Source organism: Galleria mellonella, unplaced genomic scaffold, assembly GCF_026898425.1.
Source record: "Galleria mellonella isolate WM207_F2 unplaced genomic scaffold, CSIRO_AGI_GalMel_v1 utg109, whole genome shotgun sequence".
Classification (NCBI taxonomy): domain Eukaryota; kingdom Metazoa; phylum Arthropoda; class Insecta; order Lepidoptera; family Pyralidae; genus Galleria; species Galleria mellonella.
The window spans coordinates 1,298,211-1,320,470 of NW_026441972.1; the positions used below are offsets into that span (position 1 = coordinate 1,298,211).

The 22,260-nt window shown below is 36.4% G+C and overlaps 1 protein-coding gene across 1 annotated transcript; it reads right to left on the reverse strand.

Moving 5' to 3' along the window:
- Nucleotides 1-931: 931 nt before the first annotated feature.
- Nucleotides 932-20,618, reverse strand: LOC113511044 (long-chain fatty acid transport protein 1). The gene is made up of 12 exons (XM_052892250.1): nt 20,462-20,618; nt 18,043-18,281; nt 11,628-11,778; nt 10,804-11,053; nt 9,300-9,534; nt 7,782-7,983; nt 7,102-7,294; nt 6,361-6,439; nt 5,785-5,858; nt 3,483-3,678; nt 2,760-2,850; nt 932-2,017 (listed from the first exon to the last, which is right to left on the reverse strand). Exons 2-12 carry the CDS (start codon nt 18,255-18,257, stop codon nt 1,706-1,708), a joined length of 1,998 nt encoding a protein of 665 aa, XP_052748210.1. The 5' UTR covers nt 18,258-18,281; nt 20,462-20,618; the 3' UTR covers nt 932-1,705.
- Nucleotides 20,619-22,260: the final 1,642 nt, after the last annotated feature.

A 22,260-nucleotide genomic window follows, 5' to 3' on the forward strand; every position in this document is an offset into this window, starting at 1 on the left:
GTCATTGGGTAAGGGTGGGGAGAGCGCCTCGAGGCGCTTGCTGTCACAAGGTATAACATTGGAGAGCGCCCTGGCGCGCTTTCCGTATTGAATGCGTTAATAAACCCTTTTTTAAGAACCTCATACTGTAGTCTCTTGAGAAAACAAAGTATGCACTTGATACTAGTAGTGATTCATTTTATAATGTAGTAAATAATTGAAAATTAAATATATAATGTACCCGTATAAAATGGCCAATGGATAAATTCAATAATTAATATTTGCATGCCATTTGATGTGGCGAAACATAATGGGCATCTTATAAACTTCACAAATGCAACACCTTTTCTACAATGTTTCTAGCAAATAAATTTCTTTTCAATTCATTTCGGCAGGGAGCTTATTCCACAGCCTGAGTCTTCATGGGAGAAAATTCCTTTAAAATCGGACTGTACGCAAACATTTAGGTCCAAGTGTGTGAAGATGAACTCCCTGTCGATGGTGAACAGTGCGGTTATAAGAGGTGGCTGTGGGTATCATTTTTAACAATTTCTCAGAACACAATCCGTTATATGTACAAGCGGTAGAACACACAAAGTCTCGCTTTAGACTTAAGGGATTTTTTTTTTGTTGGGTGAAAATGGTATAGTAACCCCGCCTGCGCTAACGGGATACGCTGGCGGATCACCAGTGAAGGGTGATAGAAGAATATATATGATGAATTTTTCCATGTTTTTTTTATCCTGGTTGTACTAATAATGGGATTCTCAGTCTCCATTACTAACAATCCCTTCCTCCGAGAGGGGCTTAATACCTCCTGTGAGCTTGGAATCGTCGACCATTCTCATAGCTGAAAGGAGTCAAGAGAACCAAACTGGTATCCAGGAGCTTTAAAAATATATTTTTTTATTTTATTTTTTTTTTCCTACGACTAGTAATTAACGCAATAAACTTTTTATATAAATCCATATTTTATTTACCAAAAAAATTACAGACATTCAAGTAAATAATATCACATGGTTCTCTAAAATTAAATAATATATTACTTATATACTATATATTTATCTAAACCCCACTCTTTGCTATTATTTCATGTTTAAATGTTGATTTTTGTACAAAGTATTTTTAATTCATGTTTACATACGTACATACCTAAGTTCGTTTAAATACTTCTATTTATGTTTTTTTTTTTCCAAATGTAACTATTTATGGTGTAATAAAGACAAGTACAGCTTATTATCCTTCTTTTCTGTAAAACTACGCTTTCAATAAATTCGGAATGCACATAAAACACAAAAGTAATCAAATTGTAAGTAAACAAATAAAACAGAGTATAGAGAAAACAAAATTCCAGATTAAATTTCAATTTTTATTTCAAATGAACGAACCATCCTCAATAAGCTTCTGTTATCCTAGTACCTTCTATATGATAAGGAAAGTATTATCTGTGAACGTGGATTTTTTTTTTAATATTTCGTCTCTGGATTCTAGTTGATTATTCCAGACTACAATCTAATTGAAATAAAATAAAAAAATAAGAGAGTAGGTACCTACAACATAAGCTCTTTTCCAACAGAAATTCTCTAGTGCTACTGTCAACTCTATCTAAGTGGGGTCACAGTTTATAATAATTAATTACCTAAAAACAGGATCAGGTCACCTCTTAAAAACGCTCGATTTAATATTATACAATTTGGAACAATCTCCATCACCACTAATAATTCCATCACAGCCTGACAACACCCTGGTTGATATCGTCATATAATTTTTGAGTCAATGGAACGTACTCCATTGTCTTTTGGTCTAAAAAGTAGGTGGGATCATCGAAAAGAGTTATGTTGAAGCTTTGTTCAACTAATTCCTTCTTCCTCAACTTGAAGGTCGCTGTCAATGGTGGTTCAGGTAGTATTCTGACGAACAGCGGCCTAGCGTAGGCGGGCAATGACGATCTTAGACCTTTCGCTAGAGCTGTTAAGTTTAATTTCTTCTCAGGATCAGCGATAGCTACCATCCCAGCTTTGCCTTCCACGTTTGGTATCTGCAAAAAAAATTTAAGTAATTGTGAGTATTTTGAAGGTAAATATTAAATTAAAGGTAAATATATATTTTGAAGAAATTTAATTCAAATTTAAATCATTATTCAAATAGACTTGTTACAAGCACTTTTAAATCGTCATTTTTCTTAATCTACTGCAGGTTTCGGAAGGTTGTTGTCTGTTGAGAAGAGCCCGCAAAACGCAACAGTTACTGTTTTGATTAAATTTTTTTTATTTAAAATTGTAATTTTTATTATAATATTATTATATATAACAATATGATTTTTTTTATACCACTAAGGTGGCAAACAGGCATACGGCCCACCTGATGGTAAGCGGTTACCGTAGTCTATGAACGCCACGCCTGCAATACCAGAGGTATTACGCGCGCGTTGCCGACCCTGAAGAAACCTCTTTATCCTCCATTTGAAGAACCCCATGCTGTAGTCTCTTGGGAAAACCCCGGCAGGGAGCTCATACCATAACCTGAGTGTTCGTGGGAGAAAACATCTCTGAAACCGCGTTGTACGCGACCATTTAGGCTATATGTTTATATATATGAAAAGAAAAGGCGACGGTATTTTGCATTCAGTAAAATACAACCAATGACATGAATGCAGCTGTCGATTGGTAGGTCGTCGCAATTTGCTCCACACTTCACGATCCTTGCGGCAGCCATGGATTATGCAGTAATAGAATGTATGTTCGAGTGAAGAGGATTAACGGTACAATCTAACAACTTACCGCAACACCATAAACAACGGAATCCTTCAAGCCCACTATAGAACTGATCACACCCTCCACCTCCGCTGTAGACACATTTTCGCCACGCCATCTGTAAACAGATTTTTTTATGCAACTTACAATGGTAAATAAGCCGACAGCCCATCTGATGGAAAGTGGTAACCGTTGTTTATAGACATGTGAAACATCATGGGTGTCACAGAACACTCTGCTACCCCTCATGGTGAGAATGGAATAATAACTCCGCCTGCGCTACCGGTATATGCTAGCGGGCCACCAGTGAGAGATAATTTTTATAGATGATAATGGAATGGTAACCCCACCTACGCTAACAGTAAATGCTGGCGGGGCACCAGTGAGGGATGATAGGTGAGGATGAAAAGAGAGGTCAGTTAGTCCATTATGATGATTACACTTGGAATTCAGTACGGTGGTTTCCAGAGGGAAACCACGGGGAGGTCGACCTGGTTAGATATTGATAGCAATGAGGACTAACCTCCCAATTACTAACAATCCCTTCCTCCTTGGATAATGGTAACACAAACATGCAAGCACAGCAGAAACACAGATGGGATAGAGGTCCCCATGCAGACGACTTTATTTATTATCAGCTAAATTATTGCTCAAAAAATTATTACAAGAAAGACATAAATTGCTATTCTAAATTCTTTTACTTTAATTTATATTATTATTTTACTTTATTTTATTATTTAAAAATCTTACCTGAACGTATCACCAGTGCGGTCTTTGAAGTAAAAATAGCCATAGTGATCCATGACCAGTATATCACCAGTGTTGAAGTAGCAGTCGCCTTCCTCCTTCACGTTTCTCACCATCTTCTTCTCGGACGCAGTCTTGTCTGCGTATCCGGAGAACGTTAGGATTGCTTTCTTTGCGTCTATTTTTCCTAAGAGTACGCCTAGAAATTAAAAAAATAAATAAATTTGTATATCACCATTATTATTAATTTAATTCTAAGTTACATAAAAAAGTCCCCCTAGTACATTTTTTTTTCTATGGGTGAAAATGGTATCGGTAACCCCGCCTGTGCTAACGGGATACGCTGGCGGAGCACCGGTGAAGGGTGATAGATGAGAATGAAAACAGACCAGTTAGCCCATCATGATGAATTCATCAGGAATTAACCATGATAGTTTCCAGAAGGAACCGCGAGGAGGTCGACCTAGTTGGGTATATTGCTAGCAATGGGATTCTCAGTCTCTATTACCCCTAGTACATTAATACATATTATAAAATCATAACTGGTCGCTGTCTGTACATGGAAAATATATAAGAAAAACTATTATATTTAGGTTTTATGAATGCAATGGAATCCAAAACAAGGATTTTTAAATTTTTGTCTATACATTCGTGCACGTTAATCTCAAAAATTACTTAACCGATTCTAATGCGATTTTTACTAATGCGTTGCGGTTTGTACCACTTAACACTTAGTGTTTGATTTATTTCAATTGGTTCATAAATAAAAAAAGTTATATCAATCTAAAAATCACATATAAAATGCTATAAAATAACCGATCAGTCGAATAGACTGAATTTTTTTTTTGTCTACTCATGCGAAAACAGGTCGGATCGCTAGTCTATAGTAATATTATAAGGAAGTGAAGTGAAATCACAGAAAGACGCTATATTCGGATTTATTCGTGAAACATCGGCTGTGCTCGGTTAGCAATGAAGTGATAAATACAACCAGTAGAAGACGGGCGAATAGAGACTTTATCACACTGTATTAAAGTGTCTATTCGCTCGCTCTTATCATAAAAATCATAATTCGTACTTCACTTTCAAAAACAGTCAATAGTAGCAAGTGCGTTATTTTTTTTTTTTTTATTAATGGGTGATAATGGTATGGTAACTCCGTCTGCGCTATCAGTATATAATGGCGGGGCACCAATGATAGATAACTAATGAGGATAAAAGCAAGTCAGTTAGCCCATCCTGACGAATTCAACTAGAATTAGCCAAGATGGTTTCCAGGGGGAATCACGCGGAGGTCGACTTGACGCCCTGTCTTATTATTATCATATTGCTAGTAATGGGGGTCAAATAGCCCCAATCAAAAAATAGTCAAACAATCCCTTTCCCCCCACAAGTGCGATATTAAGTCATTGCGAACGAAAATCACTTCTTGTGATTTGTCATTACAATCAATATATAACAGTGATATATCACAGTGATCAAATATATCACAGTGAGTAAAAATTATAATTTTCCTAAATGATAATGAACTAAATGTAACAATTATTTCCATGCGTACTCGACACCATATACCGTTTCAATTCCATTATCATCCATTCTTTCAACTTTCAATATACATAATAGCTTAGAACAATGACGTCGGTCAACGAAGCAAATATGCTTCTGAGAAGCTAATTTTTTTATACAATTTAGATAAGCAAACAAGCTGACGGCCCACCTGATGTAAAGTGGTAACCGTCGCCTATAGACATGAGCAGTACCATGGACATAACAGTGTATACTGTTTCGCCCATGATAACCCCCATGCGTTGTCATTCCTGAGGATTCAGGTGTTATTCCTCTGTACCCAGTAAATTCACACCAAATCCACCCTTCAAACCTAAACACAGCCATGCAAACACAACTGCTTCACGGTTGAAACACGAATGGGACAGAGGTACCCAAGCAATCGACTTTTGTACAAAGTCTCCCTCTACAAACTTTAAGAAATTCTACACCAGATAAACTATACCATATTTTTTTCCATTGGATGATAATGGAATGGTAACCCCGCCTGCGCTATCGGTATACGCTGGCGGAGCACCAGTGAGGGATGATAGGTGACGATGAAAGGGCAGGTCGGATAGCCTACCGTGATGAATACACCTGGAATTCAGTACGTCGGTTTCTAGGGGGACCACGTGGAGGTCGACCTGACAATGCTAACAACGGGACTGGTAATCCGCATTACTAACAATCCCTTTCCCCCCCGATAAACTATACTGAATAGGCCTAAAATATATAACTTCTGAACATTTATGTTCACCTGGTTCGTGCGGACCACAGCTTATGCATCTTCCATTGCTGTCTCTGTAAATATCTCCGGTAATTTCATCACATCTGAAAGCAAAAATACCAGTATTTTACAATTTTTTTCTTATGCAACTTAGAATGGCAAACAAGCTCACGGCCCACCTGATGGAAAGTGGTAACCGTCGCCTATAGACACGAGCAGTACCACGGACATAACAGAGTATACTGTTTCGCACATGATACCCCCCTTGCGTTGCCATTCCTGAGGACTCAGGTGTTATTCCTCTGTACCCAGTAAATTCACGCCATATCGCACCCTTCCACCACTACTGAACATATACCTTTCTCGGCAGACGGATTGGCAACCGCAGTTAGGTTTTGGTGATGTTTATGGAGAAAGGCTGCTGCCTATCCCTCGATTATTCTCTTGTCATTTCTAATGACACCAACGTGAAAAAAGTAGTCTTTTTTATACCTAATATTAAAAGGAATAAAGCAAAAAAAAAAAATCAAATCGATCAAGTCGTTTTTTTTAGTTTTAGCGAGACTAACGAACGGACATTCACTTTTTAATATATATATTACGTACTTGACTAGAATGAGTGGGTAAATTGATGACACCAATCGACTCAGGAAGCCAATGGCACCGACCTTCGAGTCCAAGTTCACTGTAAGTAACAAATATTTTATTTTAATATAATAACTACCGGTTTAATTTTTGTGTAATTAGGTAAAGAAAGTTCGAGTAATTTCGGGACCATCTGGGACCCTTAATCGAGAACGGCTGCGATGTGAGCGCGAGTTTGACTGCGCGCCTCGATCCGCTCAACGCGAGCTAGGCGTTCGCGGCACCGTCTCAGATAAGAAAGATGGCTTTCGGAAAACTTCGGGTACAAAAAATAGCACGATAAAAATATAATATGTACTTAAGAATCCTAACAACATTTTTTTTTTTAATCTTTATTGTACAAAATTCATATGGAATTCAGCAAAACTTAATATACAATGGCAGAATTATAAAGGGATCTCTTACAGTTTAACCTTTCAGAAGCTGAAAGAAAACTGTAGAATCTACAAGGGTAATAACCGTACAGCTAAACTAAATAATACCCAGTAAAAAATTAAATATATTATATATGGTATTAGTGAATAAAATTAATTGTTGCATTTAAAAATCTTCGTCTTTAAAAGGTCAACAGGTCCTTTGCTATTCCTCCATTACTGTGGATGCTCATGAGCAGCGGTAGTCACTTACCATCAAGTGGGCCACTTGTTCGTTTGCTCCCTGCGATATAAAAAAAAAACTTCAAAAAATAGGCAACTTTCTCACCGAGATTACTATTTCCCTCGGTGGCTCCATAAAACTCCATTACCCTCTGTATGTTGAACCTTTGTATGAACTCCTCCCAAATATGCGGCCTTAGTCCATTCCCCACCATTACTTTTACCCTGTGCGCCCGGTCATTCGGACCAGGAGGTACAGCTAGGAGGTAGCGGCAAATCTCGCCTATATATTGGGCAGCCTAAAAATTATATAAAATTAATTAACGGGGGGAAGGGATTATTAGTAATTAGTAATGGGGTCTAACCAGAGGGAGACTGTGTACAAAAATCGATTGCTTGGGTACCTCTATCCCATTCGTGTTTCTACCGTGAAGCAGTTGTGTTTGCATGACTGTGTTTCGGTTTAAAGGGTGGGATATAGCGTGAATTTACTGGGTACAGATGAATAACACCTGAGTCCTCAGGAATGGCAACACATGGGGGGTATCATGGGTGAAACGGTATACTCTGTTATGTCCATAGTACCGCTTATGTATCTAGGCGACGGTTACCACTTTCCATCAGGTGGGCCGTCAGCTTGTTTGCCATTCTAAGTTGTATAAAAAAATGAAATTAAGTAGGTATTATAAAAAAAAAGAATCGACTGTTAGGCGGAACGAAGTGTGCCGGGTCAGCTTGTATTCAATAAATTCTGTTGGAAATCCCCTCTAAATATTTTCCACTAACCGTGCATCCATGCTTCGCAGCGTCGCTCCAGTAGTTTGAGGCGGAGAACTTCTTCCTCAGTGCCACTGTACACCCGAGTATCACCGCCTGTCCAGCCCCCAGCACCCCACCAGCTGTGTGGTGTAATGGCAACGGGTCGTATATCACGTCGCTCGAATTTAGCTGCGCCGAGTTATACACTCCTAGTGGGATCAGCAGATATCTGATAAAAAAAAAAAATTAGAACTGTTTGAGGTTGCTTCTGACAAGGGAATACATAAATATCTCCTGTTCTTTGCCATGTGGTCCCGGCATAGAACAGGCCACCTGTTCCTTTCGCGTGGATCTCGTAAGAAACGACTAAGAGAACTTAATAGTCTTAAACCATCTCCCCCTGCAGTTGCCCTTTCTGATATAATTTTTTTTTATACCTTAGAATGGATCTCGCCCACCTGATGGAAAGTGGAAAAGATTAAGTACCATGGACTGTTTTGCCCTTATGCGTTGCCATGACTCAGATGTTATTCCTCTGTAATATCCCACCCTTCAAACCGAAACACAGCCATGTAAACACAACTGCTTCACGGTTGAAACACGAATGGGACAGTTATCGACTTTTGTACAAAGTCTTCTGGTAAATATAGTAAATCTCCATGCGACTGAATAAGTATGTATGTAGTAAGATCTTTTTTTATTTTATATTTTTATACCACTGAGGTGGCAAACAAACATGCACCCCGCACGATGGTAAACGGATACTGTAGCCTATGAACACCTGCAATACAGGCGCGCTTTAATTTTTAAGAGTCCGCATGAAACTCAACAGTTACTCTTTTAGATCTCTGTTAACATTATGTGTATTTATTTAAATGTATTATGTCTAAAATTACATAGTTGTTAAGAGCCCGTGCATGATCGACTAACACTATGCACATTTGTCATTCAATCATCGTTTAGTGTGTAAAATAAATAGTCTTTGTTCAATAAGTGTTTTTCAATAAGAGTTTTTAACTTATTAAAAGGCAGATCCAAAATATCCTTCGGTATCTTATTGTAACATTTAATGCCCATTCCCATAAAAGACCTATTAACTTGTTCTAAACGATACTTCGGAACAGCAAGTTTGTATTTGTATCTAGTGTTAAGATTATTAAGATCGCTGTTTTTAAAAAACAGTTGAAGATTCCTATGTATATACAAAATGTTTGCGTATACGTATTGTGAAGCTACGGTGAGAAATTTTGCTTCCTTACCAACCTACCTATGTGGGGGCAAAGGGATAGTTACAAATGGAGTTTGACAGCCCCATTGCTAACAATATGCCCTATTAGGTCGACCTCCAATGGTTTCTCCTGGAAACCATCGTGGTTAATTCTAGTGGAATTCGTCACGGTGGGCTAAATGACATGCATCATCCTCACCTATCATCCTTCACTGATACCCCGCCGGTGTATACCGATAGCGCGGGTGGGGTTACCATTCCATTATCACCCATTAAAGAGCTACTAATGTTTTAAAATAAATATAAAAAAACGTTACCTGATATTAGTAATAATAGCAGCTTTTGGGAACCCAGTGGTCCCGCTCGTGTAAATATACAACAATGTGTCCCTCGGTTTCGCTTGCACTGCGTCCTGGAAGGGTTCTGAGGACATTTCCTTCAGCTCGGAGGCGAGAGGCGCCGTATCCTGCAGTACTGAGCTTGTGCTGCGCTCCGGTGAGTTATATTGGAAGAGAGGTATGTCTCTGATTTCATGTTGTATCTCTGTAATAGCTGAAATGTAGGTAATAAAATATATTTTACATATGGTAATAAAACCAATATGGGTGTGAAACATGGACGATGACGCAGAAGGAAAGAAAGATGCTTGAGGCATTCGAAATGTGGACATAGAGGAGAATGGAAAGGATAAGCTGGACAGAAAAACTAACAAACGAGGAAGTCCTAAAAAGAATAAACGAGAAGAGAACATTGATTGAAATAATAAAGAATAGAAGAGGCAAAATGCTGGGACACCTTATACGACATGACGATTTTTTTAAGAGCATAATAGAAAGGAAGATAGAGGGCAAAAGAGGAAGAGGAAGACCGAGGATTAACTACATGGGACAGATAAAGGAAACACTAGACGTCATGTCGTATAGGGAGATAAAGGATATGGCCTGGGATAGAGCTGGCTGGAGGAAGATGCATGAATTAGTTGCACCGACAAGAGGAAACTCTTAAATGAAAAGAAAAGAATAAAACCAAAAGATTATGTATCACAAATGGCAAAACCTTCTTTTATAGGGAAGGCCTATGTTTAGCAGTGGACAGTTAAAGGCTGAACTGATAATACCTACTTATATGAGTGGGCAGTTATTAAAATGAAATAATTGTACCTAATTCATAAAAAGTTGAGTCACCATGACAACTGTAACATGTTGATAACCCAAACGAACTAAGAAAAAGAACTTCGATAACCCAAAGCTTAGAAAGTAATAAAAAATTGGAGCACATATACACGATATGAATATGTGATAATAATAGTCGTATTGTACATATAACAAAGAGATAAATGCCTCTATCTCTCTGGTCCTTACACAGGGTTGCCATCCGTCCGGGTTTCCCCGGATTTGTCCTAGTTTAGAGGGCATCCGGGGTGCTTTGGGAAGGGACGTAATTTAAAGTCTTGGGCGTAATTCTGTTTTGTTAGGTACATTTAAAATGATGATAAAACATGGCTAAATTGAATTTTTGGGTCTGTAAATAAATAAAAAGGTGATTTATGACAGTTTCAACTGTACACCTGAGTAACTATGCCAGCCTCATAGGGATTGCCTGAAAGTCAGTCTGTCCCTCCGTCAGGGACACCTTTACCCACATATATAGCCGTTTTGCATTGCGACTGCCAGGTTGACCCAGTGTTAAATTGATGTTACCGTTATATAATGGCATATCGCCCAGAATCCGCTGTTACAATTCCGGCCACATTCCACCAGCAAATGTAGGTCTTCAACTTTATCACAATACATACAATTTGGTGATTGTTTCTCCAACAACCATAATCACTCACCTTCGACCATCTCATCCCGAATATGACAGCCTTGCATCCAGCTATTCTCAAACAGTGTATCAGCTGTGCTCCCCGAAGGTTTGTGTTGATGAGAGCCGTGGTGACCCTCAGCTTGGCAAGACCCAACCACACGAACACGTACTCTGGCTGAGTCTCCATAAACAGAGCTATCACTTCACCGTTCTTGAATCCTTGCCTTTTAAAGTACCACGCTATACGGTTGCTGAATTCATCGCCCTGGGAGAGAAATGTTTTTTTTTATGCAACTTAGAATGGCAAACAAGCTGACGGCCCACCTGATGGAAAGTGATAACCGTCGCCTATAAACATGAACAGTACCATGGTTATAACAAAGTATACTGTTTCGTTCATAATGCGCTATTCGTTCAATAAATAACGTTGTTCAGTCGATCAAGATCAATTGGTTGGTCATCTGTAGACCTGATATATGTTTCCCCCATTGATTGATGGATAGGGCCTTGCCTTAGATTAATTAGGGAACGGTACCCAAGGTCTACTGTTTACTGACGAAAGATCTATCACTTTTGTATTGATGTTATCCTTGATATAGTCCATAAAATATCAGGTATAAAAGAATAAACAAGTTATGGCTCAGGACCATTCCTTATGGCAGTCTATGGGAGTTCAGGCAGTGAACAATTTGATTGGCTGAATAACTCAAGTAGAATTATTGTTCCTAACTACCAGGACAGCATACTTTGCGAAAAATCAAAGATCAAGTAAGTGGCGGAGACATGAATAACCTAAAACTCGAATAAAACTATTGTTCCAAACTACCAGGATAGCATACCTCGCGGAAAGTCAAAGATCTGTCGCCCATAACGAAAGCCTTCTTGTTGGGCGACTTCTTGGCAATCTCTGCCCACCTGCTGACCACCGTGGTACCGTTGCGCTCCCAGATCCATATCCTCACTATTGTTTTTAAAAGAACTCGAAAACCGCTGTAAAAAAAGGATGTTATTTTCAGTAAGTCAATTGATATAACGTCAATTTATTTATTTATTTACAAGAACACCAACAGCATATTGCATTATACATTAAATACAATACAATATTAATGCACATGCCTATTAAAGGTATTCACAGCATTTACTTTAACATAATTATACAGTATGAAACGAAATACAAATTTAAATACAAAAATATAAAAGTTACATTATTAAGTTATGGAAATATACATATAACTGGAATTGTAAATATCAGTAAATACGATAATCAGTGAATTAAATTAACAATTATTAAAAAAATATACATATAATATTATAATTATATTTTTGTACAAAGTGTTTCAGCAATATATTCATGTCGGAGTTTGGACTATCATGCATAATATCAATTTCAGGTAATTTTTATTGTACAGTCATTTTAGAATGTGGTTATGGTAACATTTTTTTTATAAAGCTTAGAATGGCAAACAAGCTGACGGCCCACCTGATGAAAAGTGGTAACCGTCGCCTATAGACATGAGCAGTACCATGGACATAACAGAGTATACTGTTACGCCCATGATACCCCCCATGCGTTGCCATTCCTGAGGACTGAGATGTTATTCCTCTGTACCCTGTAAATTCACACCATATCCCACCCTTCAAACTGAAACACAGCCATGCAAACACAACTGCTTCACGGTTGAAACACGAATGGGACAGAGGTACCCAAGCAATCAACTTTTGTACAAAGTCTCCCTCTGGTAAACATTTTACACAAACTTTCAAAAAGAGTCCTGTGATATACTCTTTAAAGTTTGGATTGAAATGCTCGCGCTCCGGGGAAATAGATTGTTAGCAATTGAGTTTAACAGCCCCATTGCTAGCAATATACCCTATCAGGTCGACATCCACGTAGTTCCTTCTGGAAACCATCGTGAACAATTATTGTTGAATTCATTACAATGGGCTAACTGACCTGCTTCATCCTAACATATCATCTCTCACTGGTGTCCAGTGTATACCGGTAGCGCAGGCGGGGTAACCATTTTATTCTCACCCATTAAAAAAAATCTTCGCGCTCCAAACCACTCCTCTGATTGACGCCAGGGCGGGTGGTCGTGTGAGTCACATTGAGACATATTATTGCTTATTATTTCCCATACCTTAAGGGTGCTGTCCTCCTGGTATGGTAGATATCATACAAGTACGTTCTCAAATTAACACTATTTTTATGTGTGTATGTACATTTCGCGTAATCTTCCATAATTATGAACTGATTTTAATGATTTTTCAAATGGATAAAATAAAAAAGAATCAATAAAAAATCGATTAATTAATACTTATATTTAATTATTAAGTCGAGATCAAAGTTAATTTTTTGATTTTTTTTAATAATTATTTTTATATATTTTTTTTTTATACACACATTTTTTTCTTAACAATGTAATAATAGTGTCTTACAATCCCAAAAAATAAGAATATCATGAGAATTTCAAATTAATTGAAATTCTTTATAATAATATAACACGTAATAAGATTTCTTATTGGTAGGAAAGGCGCGTGTGACATCCCTAACACTGCAGGCGTTCTTATGTTACGGTAACTCCGCTTATCATCAGTCGGGCCATAAGCTTGTTTGTCACCTGTGTAATATAAGAAAATCTACTATAATCTACGTATTATAAATATATTTTTATTTATTATTATTATTATTTCAGCCGTTAACTGTCCACTGTTGGACATAACCCTTCCATAAGGGGAGTTTTGCCAGTAGTTGCTACGCTTGGCAGGCGGGTTGGCAACCGCAGTTAGGCTTTTAGAGATGTTTTAAGAGGGACGCTGCTGCCCATCCCTCGCCCTCCCTTAGTCGACTGTTACAACACTCACGGGAAAGGAAGGGGTGGCCTATTCTATGCCGGGACCACACGGCGATATAAAAATATATTGTCGATATAATATCTTGCTATAATTGCTGTTTCTACAATATTATTTTACAAGTTTACAATTTTACAAGAATACATGTAATGTTAAAACTGCGACACACATGACAAATCATATTTTCGCATTTTATCTTTTGTTTTTTATTAAAAAAAAAAAGGTATAAATATACTGATTGTATAAACCCATTTGTTAATTTACGTGTGTCATAAATAGCTCAAATAAAGTGTTTATCTATCTAATGTATTAAATTAATATTACACTATGCATTGTCTAATCATTCGACATCAATATAAAATGTAGAGCGAGGCAGTAGGTAACTAACTATTCACACAATAAAGCTAGAGCGGACACGTAATGTGATACTGGTACGAGAGCGGGCCAATCATTCAATCATTGAAAGTGACTCCACTAGCGGCCGAAGTCCGCTGCTATCCTAGTATTCCGGGTGATATCCAGTGTCAAGTTTCCTTATGTTGGTACTGTTTATTTACGTTCTATTGACAAGGGCATAGATTAAGGATAAGTACCTCTAATCCTATGGGCGAGCGCATACTAGTCCAGCGAAGAGTCATGAAACACTGGCCAGCTATAGATACTTGTTTTATTTTAAAAATTATAACATTGTGGACGTTCCAATTTCAAATTTACGACCTAAATTATAATATCGGTGGTTTATTAAAAATCTCATCATTTCGAACAAAAAAATATATTTATATTAAATATTTATGTAATTATTTTATTAATTTCGAAGATTTTATGCAATTAAGTAGTCATGTATTTATAGTCTTCTGTGTATAATATAAATAATTGATTTTTATTCTATTCATATTCAATTTTCCAATTTTGTTTTAATTTTTATACAGATAAGGGCATTGCAGATTCTTGACGTAGTAAGAACTTGCTCTGTGGTTAGCATTTTAAGGAATAAATTTAAGTTAAATTTAATATTAGTTTATTAAATATATCTCATTAATCTGCAAAATAGATCTGCAGTATGAACAGATTCCGCCCAGAGCCGCCCATGATCACCCACAACACCAGCGGCATTGCAGGTGTGCTGCCGGCCTTTTAAAAGGGAATATATAAATATAAAGGCCAATATGCTTTCAACAGGGTAATTTTTTGTTTTTTAATTATCCAAGGTTAGAAGCCCTAATAAATTTAAATTCAAATATTTTTTATCCAAATAGACTTGTCTACAAGCATTTAGTTAAATCGTATTTTTTTTAATCTACTGCAGCGTTCGGAATGTTGTTATCTGTTAGAAAGAACCCGCAAAAAACTCAACAGTTACTCTTTTAAATCTCTGTTAACATTATGTATATTTAATTAAATGTACTAGGTCGTTAAAAATTCATGCATAATCGACTAATACCATGCATATCTGTCATTCAAGTAATCGTTTAGTGTGTAATAGGATTTGTTCAATAAATATTTTCTAATAACAGTTTGAAACTTATTGAAACATTATCTTATTGAAATTGAAATCATTTATTTGCTGGAATAAGGTACATTTTTATAGGTGTTTACTTTACAAGAAAAATAGTCCAATCTTATTCTGCCACACTGTAGGCGTGCAAATATAAAAACTTATTAAACAAAACATTAAAATAATTTCATCATAATAACATATACATATTGCAATAATATTTTGTCACTTTTTGTATCTATTCATGACAATTCATTGTAATATAAATTCATTAAAAATATACACAACACAAAGCGAACACATATCTAATCATTTATAATTATTTTATCATATAAAAACTCATTTACTGAGTAATAACATTTATCCATAAATAGCTTAAATAGCATTTTTTTTGTAATAGGATAAATTATTACAATTCCTGATACTTTCAGGCAAATGATTATATATCCGTATTGTGATGCAGTAAGCGTTAGTACTCAATACATTTAGTCGTTGTGTAGGTACATATACGTATAGTATTATAACATTTAATGCCCATTCCCATAAAAGACCTATTAACTTGTTCTAAACGATACTTCGGAACAGCAAGTTTGTATTTGTATCTAGTGTTAAGATTATTAAGATCGCTGTTTTAAAGAAACAGTTGAAGATTCTAAGCTGCGGTCCGTTTGACGTCACTCTGTCCATCAGGTAGAGTAGGGGGCGACCCAATACATAACAGATGTAACAATCTTGCGCCGGATGTGGGTGATAACTCGATTGTGCGCGCACGCAAGGTGTCTCAATTGCGCAGTGAACCTTGGCCTCTCGTGATCTAATGAAATATAACATTTTATACTATACTAACTCATCCTGCAGGCATTGTTTTGCTTCCTAGCGCCAACTACGGGTTCCATATGGAGAGATTTATTTATTTTTTATTTATTTATTCATTAGTACAAATATGTGTACATGGCGGACTTAATGCTAAAAGCATTCTCTCCCAGTCAACCATAGGGAAGTGTCAGAATACTCGAATGCGGTACTACTAATTATTGATATACATACATACTAAAATTACATATATAAACGAATAAATATATATGAATAACAAATATAGTTACACATATATGATATATACTATACTATACACGAATTTGGAAATAATATAAAGCACTTACTGCTCGGATAAAGATAAAAAGTGAGCGTGAACGCTTTTTTTTTGAAAGAAGGTTTAGTCGGTAGTCTCTTAATGGTATCAGGAATCGCGTTCCAGAGTCGTGAAGAATGTAGGAGAAAAGAGTTTGAAGCGTAACCAGTACGGTGAGATTGGCGATTACCAACCACTGATAGTATCACTTTGACTTCCACGTAGTTCCTCGTAGAAGCCATCTTGGTTAATTCCTATACAATTTGTCATAATGGCCCAACTGAGCCGCTTTAATAAAAAAATCGAGTCTAATTTCTTATCGGCGTAACAACTATCATATGTGTATGGTTTCTGGTGTTTTTTTTTTCAACGTGTATTACTATTAGCGTATTATTCAAGCATAGAGTAAGCCACTCCTTCCTTTCTCGTGGAAACTTATTGGTCTTAAATCTTTTTTTTTTATACAACCTAGAATGGCAAACAAGCTGACGGCCTACCTAATGGGAAGTGGTGGTTCAACAATCACAAATACTATGACGTGCTTAGTCTTTACCAGAGGAAGACTTTGTACAAAAGTCGATTACTTGGGTACCTCTGTCTCATTCGTGTTTCAACCGTGAAGCAGCTGTGTTTGCATGGCCGTGTTTCGGTTTGAAGGGTGGGATATGGCGTCAATTTACTGGGTACAGAGGAATAACACCTGAGTCCTCAGAAATGGCAACGCATAGGGGGTATCATGGGCGAAACAGTATACTCTGTTATGTTCATGGTACTGCTCATGTCTATAGGCGATGGTTACCACTTTCCATCAGGTGGACCGTCAGCTTGTTTGCCATTCTAAGTTGTATAAAAAAAGTCTTGTTTTTAAGACGTTTACAAAATTACGCACCCGCCTCCATTGTACCTATTATGATTATGGAATAAGCAGGTGATTAATAAAAGAGATCGGATATTACTAAACATGTGGATTATTTATAAACTATGGTCGGACTTTGAGCGCGCTTAGGTACAAACAACAATCATTAGTACTCGTTATGGTAGTACGGCGACCTCTGGCTGCGATAACTCCACAGACATATGTATTCCTGGTACTACGATGTTTTTAAAATGTTATATAGTCATTCAAATAAGGACTCTTTTGTTCGATAACCTCATTTATTTATTATTTTTCATCTCTTTTACTCTAAAATACTTTTCACTCAGCGAATTTCACTGGACTCGCAATTATAATTTACAAAAACCAAAATATATATAATATGAACAAATATTCTTATTAATATTATAAATGAAAATGTGAGTTTGTTACCTTCTAGCCCCTTAACGGCTCAACTATAATCATTATAACATGCAACTTTATGGGATGGAGAAGGATATAGGCTACTTTTATCTCAATCAGTAAATATATCCCAGTCACGCAGACAAAGTAGCGGGTAAAAGCTAGTATTGTACATTTTGCCCATAAAAAAGCGATTCCAGTCTTAAACACACGTAGATTTTGTTACGTAACAAGCAGTTTTTGCTTCACGAAAAAAATGGTAACTTTAATTCCAAATTCAACGTAGAAGTAAACTCTCTCAATCACAAGAAGAGTTATGAAAATCAGTTCATATTTGGTGATATAAACAAAATTCCAGGCTTTTTAAAAAGGTTAAAAAAAGAACAAAACTTTCTGGAAACATGTTATGCAAAGATATTGGCATGCAATATACTTAATCTACGATAATAACTTGACGTCTCTAAGAAAAAATATTTATTCGAAATTTAAAAATTTACTCACAGCCAGTCCCTTTTACAGGTTTTCTTCCAAATGTAGATCCACTGGTATCTGTCGCCTGTCATCAAATATGTAGCTACTAGGCCAACAGCGCCGACAAGAGCTGGAGTATTTCGCGCCAGCCATCCTAGCACGGCACAAGTCAAGCCAACTGTCCCTATTATGACGCCCTTTCTCCTCTCAGCCTCCTCGAACTTAACCACTGTCTTTTCTGTCATCCTAGTGATTTCATTTGTATTTTTCTGTAACAATATTTTTTTTTTTTTTCATTTAATTGAACCACAGATACTACAAAAAAGTAAAACAGTACCTACCAGCCTATGGACTTATCCAGAGCATTGTTTAAATAAGTAATTCCGAAATATTGAAAAGAATCTGTTTCTCCGATTTCAAAATTCCGCGTAGTCAAAATTTTAATAAGAAGTTTCATTCTCTTATGCCATTTTTTACTTTTCAATCGACTCCAAAAAGGAGTGTTTTTTTTTTTTTATTTAATACCTCATAATTCCATTAGTTGTAAATTGATTTGATAAATTCTTTTTTTTTTTTATTTAACAGGATATACTTACAGACTAGTGCCATAGATTTTTTTTAATAAAATTGATTTAGTAGTTTAGTTTTTTAAACAAAATAACTGGTGTTGCCACAATTCAAGTCCTTTTTTTTGTGAAAAACAATCACAATTATTTATTTGTTTCCGTTCAAAACTTTCAAAGTTTCCCATTGTGATAACAATACAATATATGTTTTTTTTTTTATAGGTGATAATGAAATAGTACCCCACCGGCGCTATCGGTATACACCAGCGGGGCACCAGTGATGGATGATATAGGTGAGGATGAAGCAGGTCAGTTAGCCCGTCGTGACGAATTCCACTAGAATAAACCACGATGGTTTCCACGGGGACTACGTGGAGGTCGATCTGACAGACAGAGTATATTGCTAGCAATGGGACTGGTAGTCCGCATTACTAAATCCCCCCCCCCTCCCCCCCAAGGTAATCCAACAAAACTCTAAAGTTTGGATGTCATGTTAATACGAATCTCATGGTAGGAAGTGACCTAAGAAGCTAAGAGGTCAGCTTTTATAAATAGGAAATTGTTTATTTATTTGTTACGTTACTCTATTGACTATTGCGTTCCTTCTCGTACGATATATTTACGCGAGCAAAGCCTGGGCGGCTCAGTTAGTTTTAAACGTTTTGTAGTCATAATTGTATTTTTGTGTTACCAAATGTTTTCTTTCATCATTATTTCTTTAAATATAAAAAAAAACCTGCATTTTTAAATAACTATTTTTTTTGTTAGTAATAGAGATGATGAGAATCCCATTGCTAGGGCATGTATATCCCAACGGAAGAAAATTTTAACCGAAAAAAGTGAACAAAAAAAGTTTAGCTTTACGGGTTTTATAAAAAAAAAATAATAGATAGAAGAACTATAAAGATATTAATGTCAGTCGCAGGGGGGGAAGGGATTGTTAGTAATAGAGATTGAGAATCCCATTGCTAGCAATATACCCAACCAGGTCGACCTCCTCGCGGTTCCCCCTGGAAACTATCATGGTTAATTCCTGATGAATTCATCATGATGGGCTAACTGGCCTGTTTTCATTCTCATCTATCACCCTGCACTGGTGTTCCGCCAGCGTATCCCGTTAGCGCAGGCGTGGTTATCATACCATTTTCACCCATAATAAAAAAAAATCGTTCGCAGTCGTCATAAATAGATTAGTTCCTACAAACAGCACCCATTTATGAGTGTCACCAGAGGGAGACTTTGTACTAAAGTCGTCTCCTTGGGCACCTCTGTCCCGTTGGTGTTTCTACCGTGAAGCAGTTGTTCGCATGGCTGTGTTTCGGTTTGAAGGGTGGGATACGGCAGTGAATTTACAGGGTACAGAGGAATAACACCTGAGTCCTCAGGAATGGCAACGCATAGGGGGCACTATTATATAAATATTATCATATACATATATAGATACATACATCATATATATATATACATATATACACATATATATATAATATATACAATTAATATATATACATACATACATACATACACATACATATATAATATATACACAATTAAATATATACATAACATACACATACTTAACAGCATACATCAGAAAAAAATGGGCGAAGAGAGTATACTCTGTTATGTCCATGGTACTGCTCATGTCTATAGGCGACGGTTACCACTTTCCATCAGGTGGGCCGTCAGCTTGTTTGAAGTTAGTTAGTTAGTGTAGTTTAAAATACATACAGTATGTACAGCAAAGGCTTTAAAAACCATAATAATGAATAAAAAATGTTGTCTTTTAATGTCCCTTTAAATCGAATATAATAAAATCCTTTAAATATATCGAATTAAGTTGCTATTATGAGTAAATATGTAGGACAAATTCAAACACTTACCTTTTATCACTTAATTCTTATATCAGATAGCACATAACGAATAACTGTTATTTAAGCCGATTAATATAACCGCATAGCACGATCGCACGACATGTACTACCAACTGACCTCAGCGGCGACGAACGTCGGGTTTTAATGAATGAATGTGAATGATGCAAGCTATCGACACGGACAGTTGAATAACAGTTATTCGTTATTACGCTCGTTTTATCCGTTTTCGTTTTCATATTTATTATGGAATATAAAAAATATGAAAACGAAAAGCAATGATTTTATATAAAAGTTACTTGCTTTTTTTTGATGGGTGAAAATGGTATGGTAACCCCGTCTGCGCTAACGAGATACGCTGGCGGAGCACCAATGAAGGGTGATAGATGAGAATGAAAACAGGCCAATTAGCCCATCATGATGAATTCATTAGGAATTGACAATGATTGTTTCCAGGGGGAACTGCGGGGAGGTCGACCTGGTTGGGTATATTGCTAGCAATGGGATTCTCAGTCTCCGTTACTAACAATCCCTTTCCCCCCAGTTACTTGCTTTAGTACCTTGGTCTTACTTGTGTTTCTGTCAGCAAGGTATGCAAATGCGCACATATATTTTGGTTTGAAAGGTGGTGAATGGAAACTAGAATACAGAATTTCGTACTCTGTATTTTCGTTACACAACTAATTTCTAGTAACTTCTTTACTAGCAGCAGTGTATTCTTTGATGCCCATGACGTTCATCTCTTATTGATGGTTACCATTTTCTATCAATTTGATATTCCAAGTTGCATAAAAATATCATAATTAATTTATTTTAAATTTACAAGATTGTGTAAAAAGTTGCCTGACTACATGTGAACCTACTAACTGCACTTCTAAGTAGCGTGCTTGCTGCGGTAAGTATTTTCGATATAGGCATAAATTATTAATTTTATTTACTAATTCCGTAGTTACAAAACATATAGTCGTTTTAAAGTCAGATCCCTTATGTGGTAGGTAAAAGAAGCCGAGCATCAAAGGTCTCATCAAAGGTCTATGTACGACTTTTCTTTACCATTAATTTTTACAGGACCAAAAAATATGTTAATAATACTAAATTTTATTAATAGGTAATGTATCAATAAATTTATTTATTTATCTTATTTATTACATAGCCATAACTTTCTTATACATCATACAAATAGAAAATAAACTACAAAGTTGAGATAATAAATGATTCATCAATTAGTTTACTAACGATAATTTATTGTTTCAACAAAATGTCAATAACTGTTAACAGCTGGTTATAACTCGTTACGTTAAAATGCATACAGCACTACACTAACTCAATTATCTGTCTTGTTCTCCCCTCTCGATAGATTTTATCATGGTCATTGACGCTGCGCCGGAGCACTAGTTCCTGATACAACGGAAACACGACCATATGGTGTTGTTGATAAAATTTAATTTAGATTAAACGTTATTCTTTGTTTACTATTGCTACTTATTATTTATTACTTACCTAATGTTTTTATACCAAATGATGTTGTTATCTGTTATTACTCATTTTATACTAGACTACTTGTACAACGGACTGTGCTCAGAGGAATTGTTCAATATGATGCCCACGGCCACTTACTACCATCGTACAGCTCGCCATAGACAGGGAGTTCGCCCCCATAACTTAGAGCCTATATGGTCGCGTACAGCGCGGTTTCAGAGATTTTTTCTCTCGCGAACGATAAAGTTACGGAGTATCATTAAAATTTAACTGCGGTTGCCAACCCGCCTGCCAAACGTGACAACTTGTATGGAATTTTAAAAATTATATTG

Coding starts and splice junctions, on each gene's coding strand:
- LOC113511044 (XM_052892250.1), bottom strand. CDS start 18,257: ATGACAGAAAAGACAGTGGTTAAGTTCGAGGAGGCTGAGAGGAGAAAG. Junction 5,859..6,360: donor TACCCACTCATTCTAGTCAA/GTACGTAATATA, acceptor TTTTGCTTTCAG/ATGTGATGAAATTACCGGAG. Junction 3,679..5,784: donor CTGTGGTCCGCACGAACCAG/GTGAACATAAAT, acceptor TTTAATTTCTAG/GCGTACTCTTAGGAAAAATA.